The 10,715-nt window shown below is 37.5% G+C and overlaps 2 protein-coding genes across 2 annotated transcripts; one reads left to right on the top strand and one right to left on the bottom strand.

The window, feature by feature from the left end:
• Window positions 1–623: 623 nt before the first annotated feature.
• On the bottom strand, window positions 624–1,865 carry LOC137935234 (transcription factor MYB53-like). The gene is made up of 2 exons (XM_068779924.1): window positions 1,603–1,865; window positions 624–1,380 (listed from the first exon to the last, which is right to left on the bottom strand). The coding sequence occupies exons 1-2, from the start codon at window positions 1,863–1,865 to the stop codon at window positions 624–626; spliced, it is 1,020 nt and encodes a 339-aa protein (XP_068636025.1).
• Window positions 1,866–8,078: 6,213 nt separating this feature from the next.
• On the top strand, window positions 8,079–8,657 carry LOC137935233 (uncharacterized). The gene has a single exon (XM_068779922.1). The coding sequence runs from the start codon at window positions 8,079–8,081 to the stop codon at window positions 8,655–8,657; it is 579 nt and encodes a 192-aa protein (XP_068636023.1).
• Window positions 8,658–10,715: the final 2,058 nt, after the last annotated feature.

Here is a 10,715-nt window from a genome sequence, read left to right as displayed (position 1 = left end):
CTGGTTCATCCTGTTGCAAGACCGTCTTATTGGATCACTAGCATACATTTAGGAGAGGAATTTCATGCACAGTCTATGGTTTTTTAACCGTCCACGTTAAAGATTTCTGTCCTTGCCTCAGGTCAGACTCTCCATTACTTATTAATGAAAACCTTCTTCTTCTAGAAGCTGGTCTTTTTCGGCTTTCCTTCTGTGTCAGAGCCCACAACTAACAAATTCTCAAATAATAATCGGCTTTTCATGTTTCTTCTCACTTTCCATCCATCTTTCGGTGGCCATTTTGCTTGGTAATGTTAACCAGGCACTGGTAATGGAGTTTTAGTTGCTGAGACGAAATGGGAGAAATACGGAGTACAGGGAGCGTCTCATTTTTAAAAACTCATAAATGTTATTGTCATTAACAACACGGCAGAGAAATCTGTATAATAAACAAATATTCATGAATTAACAATTTTGTATTTACAGTAGTCTGCTTCTGTACTTTCATCGTTGACCTGAAGATCGTTCTACGATTCCAACGGCCAGGAAGATGAGGACACTTGCCTGCAATGAATGAAGAAAGGGTAAGCGTAGAACATAAAAAGGAACATAAACTTTATTCACTACAGAAGAAGAGTCATTTCTCACTCTATGATGTCTTTCCAGTAACAATCACTTGCAAGATAGTCTGAATTGAGGTCCGCCCAGGGCTCAAAACTGGTTGAAGACGATGAATGAGTAGAGATGTGATCTGTTGAGTTTATGTGATTCACACTGGCATTCTCCGGAGAGGCCAAAACCAATTCAGGAACAGCTTGTGAAGTTTCCAGGGGATACGAATTGAAGTTTTCGACGTTGTTGTTCCTGTTGGAGGAGTTATGATCATAGTAGCCATCGACTGTCTTCGAGTCCCAACCAGATTCAAGCAGAGTCTTGAAGTCATCAACTGGTTGTGAAACTCCTAAATGAGAATTATTCGAAAGAAGCGCAAGAGGATCGAAGGAGCCGTTGAGTTGTCCGGCAAATTGGCTGTTGGAGCGGATGAACTCGTCAAGACGCGAATCAATCAATGCCGGTGAACCCATGAGATTAAGCCCTTCCATGTTTGGATGAGAAGTTGCAGTTATTATTTGAAGCAGGTTTTGTGCTAACTGCAGTCGGGCCAACTGTGCAGTATCAACCTGAACTCTAAGAGCATTCTCCAAGGGATTGATTAAATTGTTCATATTCGAGGAGACCAGCAACTGGGTTAGTCTTCCTAGGAAATTAAGATCTGCTCTCGGCCGGTGGGTTACGGGATCAATTCCCTTTAGAAGCAGCTTTTTTTTCAGGTGGGTGTTCCAGTGATTCTTAATTTCGTTATCTGTTCTCCCTGGGAGACGAGTTGCAATCGCCGACCACCTGCACCAAACGAACAAATTGTAATCAGCAACCAGTTTTTAAAGCATGCAAAGAAATCAGTAGAATCCAATTTGAACTGCTAATCCATTTTAAATTTCGATTCTCATAAAGCATCCAGTTACAAACAAGTGAACAAATTTCCTCAAGAGTTTACTCGCTTAATTTAAACTAAACCACAAGAAATTTCTAATATGTATATATAAAGCAGAGGCAACAGTATACTTGTTCCCAAGAACAGAATGAAGATTGATAATCGTTCGTTCTTCGTCTTCAGAAAATTTGCCTCTCTTGATGTCAGGCCTCAGATAATTTGTCCACCGAAGGCGGCAGCTCTTCCCGCAGCGATTGAGCCCAGCAATTCTCGGAAGAGCTCTCCAGCTCCCATGACCATGCTCTCTGATGTACTCCACAAGCTTTTCGTCTTCATCAGGAGTCCATGGACCTTTCTTCAAGCCATTATCATCACAGCATGGAGACCTCCCCATTATTCCTACAAAACGATACACAGATTAAGCGACTGAAAAACTCTCCAAAAGCGAACAGATGATTTTCTTTAACTTAGCTTTCCCGGGACGGACCTTAATGGCCGAAAAGCTGTAATAACACTGAGGATCTGGATAGAAGGAAGCAAGAATCCGCTCGGAAAAAACAGTCGAGCTTCACGAGTTCTTATAGTGGCTGAGAGTTAGATAAGGATAGTTTGTGTACGGGATACGCATTTCTCTTCTCCCTCTGTCCAATTATTTTAATTAAGATCATCCATACTTTCTCTACTTTACTCATCTTCAATACTATATACATTTTCATTACTATAATTAAACAGAAACTTTACAGTCCTTTCAAACTACATTTGAATTTCAGCAAGAGAAGTACTATCACCATTAAAATCTGAAACTGCATTTGGATTTCTGAATGCCCATATACACTATTTGAGCCGATAATCGTAATGACAAGTCTTAACGATTATAATTTCGTGGATTAGGGGTTTTGGTGACTATCTGCATTAAACGGTTTCCCTTCTTGAACAAGAAAACGAAGCTTTGCCAAGGGACGTTTAGGTCGAGGATAGACACGGCAGAGACGAGTAGAACCAAATTAGGTCGAGTTTTGCCACATGGCAAGAAGTTACAGGGTCAAAAGGTTTGAATTTGCAGTGGAAAGGCAGAAGAAGAAGAAAGGTGGAACATATTTTCGTTGCATTTCTTAGTTATTACATGGTGGAAGACACGCAAAAGTCTGGCAGTCTTTTGTGGGACCCAAAAACACCCAGACATACACATTGTCAAAGGCCATGGCAAGTGGCTCGGTTCTTTCATTTTCATTAATTACTTCGAAAAGATATGATTTTTTTTCCCAAAGGAAAAATTCGAGTTGATGGGTCTTAATTAGAATAAATCGTGTCCATTGACTTGATTTACCTTTTAAATTTCTAGGTAAATTGATTTTAGCTGTGTTGTGTAAGGTTTTCCATCATCATAGGCTTTGGACCCAACTTTAAAGATTCTACATAAATAAACACTTTGATTCCGTTTTAAGAGTGAATTTGTACCAATACCAAAGTGTAGAAAAAATATCATAATAAAAATTTTCAGTTAGTGTCATTTTTTGGGATAAAAAAATTTTCTTCTTAATTCTTCTCGATTCCTCTTGGCTTTAAGAAATATTAAAAAAAGTTTCCTATTGGTCCAATAGGAAACTATAGGAAAAATAACAAAAAAAAACACACACTAAATTTCCTCTTTTTTAACTTTATTTTTATTATTTATAAAAATAAAATTTTAATTTAAAATTTTTCAATGAAAAGATTAATCTAAGAAAAAATAATTTTCCCGTTATTTTGTTTTCCCATGAGGGCAGAAACAGCCCCTAAGATGTAGCTGAAAAACTCTCAGGGTTTTCTATAATAAAACAAAACTGGAGTAAGAGCAAGTAATGGAAAGATCCTCATAAACATGTCATCAAACACGTCAATAGTAAGTCAAGTTTTGTGATATTCTTATGTTTTCCTCTCTCTCTCTCTCTCTCTCCAAGTGAGGCAGTCAGAGACTGGGTTTCTCTCTAAATATAATATATGCTTTGTTATATAAAGCATGAAAAACCTAATCGGAATACAGTAGCTGCATCAAGCTTATGATAGAAAAAGGGTGGTCACTGGCAGTCGTCATTATCATGGCAATATTTGATTAGAAGAGACGTCAAAAAACGTTCTTGATTCTACAGTTTTAAATCTTCTAACGTCAATTGGGATTTGTAATCTCATGCTACTGTTCACCCCCCCGCACCAAACCTGTAAAATAATGGCAGTCCAGATCCCTGACCATGCAATTTAAAACCTTAATTGATTTTTATCAATAATTAAAGAATAAAAAAGGTAGTAAATGTTAATCTATGGGGGCCATCGTGCAAGAATAAAATTAATGAAACTGGGACATTAAACTTGAAAGCTGATAGGGGTTGGTTAGACTTTGTCTCATAACTTCCATAATTTCTTGATTTCGTTTACAGTTGATATCTTCTCCTTCATGTATCCTTTTTTTTCTTAGTATAAATGAATAAAAAAAGAAGAAGCCCTAGATCATTCAGGCTCAAAAGTCTACCGAACATTGTGGGAGGAATGCTGAGATCCTTCATGTATCTACCATCCGGTTTAGGTTGAGATCCTCCTAAGGGACCCGTTTCCCCGAAATCAAATAAAAACAATTTTGTTATCACCTTTTCCGATTTCTTTAAAAATAACCACCGTTGAGAGAGTAAAATTTTTAAGTTGAAGTCTCTTTATATAAGTAAGTCTAGACGGAAAGGGAGCTGTTTGTTTCATCGTTAAACCAAGGGAGAATAACATAACTCAAATTTCAACAATAGACTCAGCATGACACACATTAGGGTCTGTTTGGAATCCCTGAAAAAGGAAAGAAAAGAAAATGAGAATTTGACCATTATCATTCCCAAATATAATCAGTAAAAATTAGATAATTATAAAATTATCCTTTTTACTAACTATTTTTTGGAATAATAAAGGTCAAATTCTTATTTTTAACTTTTCCATAGGGTTTCAAACAGACCCTGGTAACTGTCTCAAAGTTCAAATCGATCGAGTTCAACAGTCCATGAACAATCTTCATAATGGATAAAAACAAGACCATAATAAATTATAAGAACTAATTAAGTGGATAAAAATAACCATAATAAATTATAAGAACTAATTAAGTGGATAAAAGAATTTGGTCTCCTAGATGGATGGACATTTTCAACGAGAATCCTTGTGGGAATCATTGCCCTGCTGAGAGGAGAAAGATTGCATGCTTTCCTCAACTATCCACGCCATTGTCAGCAAGGGATCCTCAAATAGTCCAAAAGGTTATCTACTAAACAATTGATTTGGTTGATAAAACTAGCAGGGTTCGGTCCAGCAGGGGTTTCCTCCAGGTATTTTCTCCACCCGCGTATACAGTGACATCAGACCCTTCTTTAGGTCAAATGAGGAGTTAAAAAGGGTGCGTTTGCTTTGTGTTTTTCTTCTTTCCTTACCTCATTTGATCAATTTTACAAGCGTCTTCCTTTTAACAAACCCCTTGTAAATCTATTCAACAAATACCAAACCCGGAACTGTCCCACCTCATTTCTTTTTTTTATGGCTTCCTTCTTCAACTTGGTTTCCTTCAAGGAGAACCTTAGACTTCAAAAGATTCTTGCAGTTTCATCGTTTTCTCTTTTTTCTTAGCTTCAATGGATTTCCTGACACCAGACCGACCATCAGCTCAAAGTGGAAACGGATTGTGTGAACCGTTCTTCTGCTCTTCTTACCCATAACAACAAGAGGAAATTCGATGATGAATCTAGATCTAACTAATGAAAGAATGTGGATAACTGTGATCCCAGAAGCCAAATGTCAACCATTGATGATCGATAATAGTCAACCCATTGCAAACCTAACCAGAGAGACCCGTGTCATTGCTTACCTGTGCCAGTGGCTGCATCCCACGTATCTTTGCTTGAAGATTTTAATGGCTTAAAGCTGTGGCATTTTTACTCGAACCAAGCCCTTTCAAATGTCTCATTCCTGTGTTGTTTTTTCTTCCCATGTTTCACATCTGACGAGTGAACTGCATCTCGCAATTAGTAAGGTTTTTCCCAAACGTAACTCTTGGCAGTAAATATCACGCTTTCCTGCGGTCAAGTAAGGTTATGAATTCCAGAACGGCAAGTAAATCCCCCGATATGTGAACTTGATAAGGTTCTCTTGCCCAAAGCGAAGGTCCCAAAAGGGACTAACACACAAAGCTACGCGAAGTTGCGGAAGCAATCTTCATGTGGATTTCCCTACATCGAACTGATCGAATCAATGAAGTTGTTTTGGACTTTTTAATGTATAATATATAATCTCTTTCAGTTTCTAGGTAAAAGTCATTTCTGTAAGCGCGGTTGAGTGACAAAATCAACTGCTGTTTATATAAACTGAGGAAGTTCGCAGCTATATTCCGCTGAATCTGTAGCAGTTTTTATGGTGATTAAGATGGGGGTCTGTAAAAGTTTCCCAGAAATGGATGTACAAAACACCGACAGCGATTGATGCAGGAAATAGGCTTTGGTGAAACTGGTTCCTCCAATATATGGGTTTGTACATTTGGAAAATCGAAGGATCATAATCCAACTTTACAAATTCGCAAATCCAATTAGCTCTTACATTTAATGTTTATCTTTTGGGAAAGACGGACACTTGGCAACTGTCCGGATATGCACGAACTGAGTTCTACGAACAATAGTTGGATGATACAAAGATATGAAAGATGTTAATTTGAATTTAAAGTTTCATTACTTGGAATGTATTGTTAACTACAGAAGTTGGTCCAACTTCCTATCAGTTTCGGAAGCAATGGGCCAACGTCTTTCATGGAGAACGTGGTGCCGTTTCGGAATACCACGTTCCCACATCCATGGAGGTTTAAGACTCACATCCTCCCATCGGTAGTTACAGAAGACGATAAGCTAGATGGGACTTTTGCTTATAAATAGAGGTTTGGTCCCCAATCTCGTTCACTCGTACAAACCTTCAATTTACACCATCACAGAGATTGATCAGGTAGTGGAAGAGCCAGATGCAGAGAACTCCGGTGAAGTTTATGGAATTTGATCAAATGGATAGAGGTAAGAGTTTTGGACTTCCGTTTAATTCTTATTCAATGAATTTCATACTGTTATTTAGAAATTCATATAGGCTAACAGTTGGTATCAGAGCAGACCTCTGATCCTTACTATTGGTTCCATTGGAGCTTTGAGTTTAAACTCTCTATTTTAGTTATGTGAGCTCTCTATTTTTTAAAACAACTTATGTTCTCTCTGCATGAGGGAGTGTGGGCTCTCGCATCGGCGACAACTAGCGTCGGAGCATGACACCGGCGCCGGCGCTCATTCCGCACAGTTTGTCGGCGTTGACAATGTACAACACAACGCCACTAACTGCTCACCGTAAGGTCTTTGTGAGCTTCCCGGGGAGATAGTCCGCGGCTCTCTGGCGTCGCCGTCACATGTCGGAGCCAACGCCAACGACCTTTCTGACAGTTTTGCTGGCGTCGATGGTGTTTAGGAACACCGATGGACAATTTTTCTGCACGTGGTTGGAGGTTTAAGATGACTTCCCACGCTGAAAAAATAAAAATTAAAGTTATAAGGGTTATTAGTAAATAAGTGCTAAGTCAACTAGCCGTTCCAACTCGGCAGACGAGTTGCAAGCCAGGGAGACTCGGCGTAAATAAATAAATTAAAAAAAAAGGTTCGGGTTGACTCGGTCGGTTTGAGTTGGCTCACCGTTCCGAATCGCTGAGGAGAATCGCCCAAAGAGGACCGCGTCGACTCAGTTCTCAAAACTAAATTTTTGCGCCAGTGGGATTTGAACCCGTTCATTGTCGGTGAATTCAGGACCAATGACTATCCGGCCACTGGCCGTCTGCGTTTTATTTGATGAAATATAGATATGTATTTTTAGTAATATTTTTTATGCATTTTTGACATATAGTTAAATGCATAAAACTAATGTTATGCATAATATTATAGTTTTATAATTATGCATATATTATGAGAATATTTGTGCATCATGCTTACTTGTTAGTGTTGGTTAAATTTATGCAATTTATATATTCTCATGAAAAATTTCACCTTATGTGATTTAATGTCTTGTGATCCATATTTTTTTATTAATTAGAGAGTAGCCACATCATCTTTAATTGCATAAAAAATTATATACTATGATTAGGATCACATAAATTATAGTTTAGACATTAATTGTAACTAATTTGACTTAATATAATAAATTTTATCCCACATGAATTTTTATTATATTTGAGTTTATTAGTTAGGATAAAATATCAAATTATTCATAATTTACCCATAGGAATTATGACTTCATAAATAATTTGATAGTTTTATCATAAAGTTTAATCATAAAGAATAATGAATCTGTTTGAATTAAAAATTTTAGCCCACATGCATTTTTTTATGTCAATAGATTCCATTTTTAAGCATGATTTGCATTGGTAAAGCATGATATTGATTCAAGCCTCAGTTTTAACATAAGCATGTCATTTGTAATTTTATGCCGTTCTACAACCTGTCAATTTCTTTGATATTCGTTGTGAAATCCCTGACTTAAGGGAGATAACTATAAGGTATGGAAGGAGAAAATTCTTCTTCATTTAGGGTGGATGGATATTGACTATGCTATTAGGAAAGACGAACCACCAGCAATAACGAAGACCAGCACTTCAGCTGAAATTGCGCTTTACGAACAATGGGAGCGATCTAATCGCCTCAGCATGATGTTCATTAAGACGAGAATTTCTGCTGGTATTCGTGGTTCCGTCGACCAACATGAAAAAGTCAAAGACTTGCTAAAAGCCATTGATGAGCAATTTGTCACTTCAGACAAGACTCTAGCAAATACCCTAATTATGAAACTGTCATCCCTTCGGCTCACCAGTATACGAGGTGTGTGCGAACACATCATGCAAATGAGGGATATTGCGGCACAATTGAAGAAACTAAAGGTTGATATGTCAGAATTTTTCCTAGTACACTACATCCTTAATACCCTTCCGCACCAATATGGAACCTTCAAAATATCCTACAACACACATAAGGATAAATGCTCAATTAATGAATTTTTGACCATGTGTATTCAAGAAGAAGGGAGACTGGTGATGAAACAAGGAGAAAGTGTCATGCTGGCAACGCATAGAAAGGGAAAACAACATGCCAAACTGAAAGGGAAGGGTAAGAGATAAGTAAAGGAAGGGGTACTTAATACTCTGGATTTTACTGCTTTTGAGACTTGTGTAGACTACATTAAGGGAAAGCAGACTAACAAGTCAAAGAAAGGTGCCAATAGGAGTTCAGCCATATTAGAGATCATACATACTGATATATGTAGTCCGAACATGGACTCACATGGTCAGAAATACTTCATCTCTTTTATAGATGATTACTCACGATACATATATCTCTACATGCTTTCTAACAAGCATGAAACATTAGATGTCTTTGAGATCTTTAAGGCCGAAGTAGAGACACAATGTGGTAAGAAAATTAAGATCATGAGATCAGATAGCAGTGGAGAATACTATGGTAGATACATAGAGAATGGACAAGCATCTGGGGCATTTGCAATGTTTCTTCAAGACCATGGGATTGTTGCCCAATATACCATGCATGGTTCTCTGGACCAAAATGGTGTAGCAGAAAGAAGAAACCGAACATTATTAGACATCGTGTGGAGTATGCTTAGCAGCTCCAATCTTCCTAGATCCTTGTGAGCTGAAGCACTTAAGACGGTAGTGTATATATTAAACCGAGTTCCAACCAAGGTTGTTCCTAAAACGCCATTTGAATTAAGGAAAGGTTGGAAACCAAATTTGCGACATATGCACGTTTGGGGATGCCCGTCAGAAGTGAGAATTTATAATCCATAAGAGAAGAAGCTGGACCCAAGGACCATTAGTGGGTATTTCATTGGATATGCAGAAAGTTCCAAAGGTTACAAATTTTATTGTCCATCTCACAACACTAGGATTGTGGAATCAAGAAATGAAAAGTTTCTTGAAAATGACTTGATTAGTGAAAGTAATCCAACTCGGAACATAGTTCCTGAGAAGGATCATTCAGAATTTCAGTCTTCTACCTCAAGTGAAAGATTGGTTATAGTTTACAACACCCCTCCAGTTCAAACTAGTGTTGAACAACCACTCATTGAAGTTTCACAAAATGCTGACAACATTCCAGTAGATCAGGTAGTTCAAGAGTTGCCAAACACTTTTGAACAACTAGTTGAACCACATACTTCTCAGGAATATGATGGCTCAACATTAAGAAGATCTACTAGACTAAGGAGATCAGCAATTCCTGATGATTATATTGTGTATCTGTAAGAATCTGACATTGGAGCTGTAAATCATCCCAAGTATTTTTCAGAAGCCATGAGTTGCAAAGAATCAGAATTATGGTACAATGCCATGAAGGAAGAGATGAATTCTAAGAAGAGTAACGGAGTATGGGATCTTGTTGAGTTGCCTACTGGATTTAAAGTCATTGGATGTAAATGGGTCCTTAAAACAAAGAAAGACTCATTAGACAACATTGAGCGATACAAGGCAAAACTCATTGCTAAGGGATTCACCAAGAAAGAAGGAATCGATTACGTGGAAATTTTTTCTCCTGTATCTAAGAAAGATTTCTTGCGCATTATTTTGGCATTAGTAACCCATTTTGACTTAGAGTTGCAACAAATGGATGTGAAAATGACATTTCTCAATGGAGATTTAGAGGAGGAAATTTACATGAAACAACCTGAAGGATTCCCCTCTAGTGATGGTGAGCAATCTATTTGCAAGCTAAAAAAGTCAATATATGGATTAAAACAAGCATCCCACGAATGTATTTGAAATTCCATAATGTAATTTATTCATTCGATTTTGTAGAAAACATTATGGATCAATGTATATACTAGAAGGTCAATAGGAGTAAAATTTATTTTCTTGTTTTATATGTGGATGACATTTTGCTAGCAACCAATGATGAAGGTTTTCTACACGAGGTGAAACAATTTCGATATGAAGGATATGGGTGAGGCATCTTATGTCATTGACAGTAAGATTCATAGAGACAGATTTTGAGGTATCTTAGGTCTGTCTCAGGAAACCTGTATTAATAAAGTGTTAAAGAGATTTCGGATGAAGGATTGTTCACCAAGTGTAGCTCCCATTGTGAAGGGTGATAGGTTCAATTTGAACCAATGCCCGAAGAACGAATTTTAAAGGGAACAAATGAAAGACATTCCATATGCTTTT

This window comes from Aristolochia californica, unplaced genomic scaffold (genome assembly GCF_029961685.1).
Source record: "Aristolochia californica isolate CCGP_79_NKW_82.1479 unplaced genomic scaffold, dmAriCali1.0.hap1 SCAF_6, whole genome shotgun sequence".
Lineage (NCBI taxonomy): Eukaryota > Viridiplantae > Streptophyta > Magnoliopsida > Piperales > Aristolochiaceae > Aristolochia > Aristolochia californica.
The sequence above is the reverse complement of the archived record's forward strand: the minus strand, read 5'-3'. Positions and strand labels throughout refer to the sequence as shown.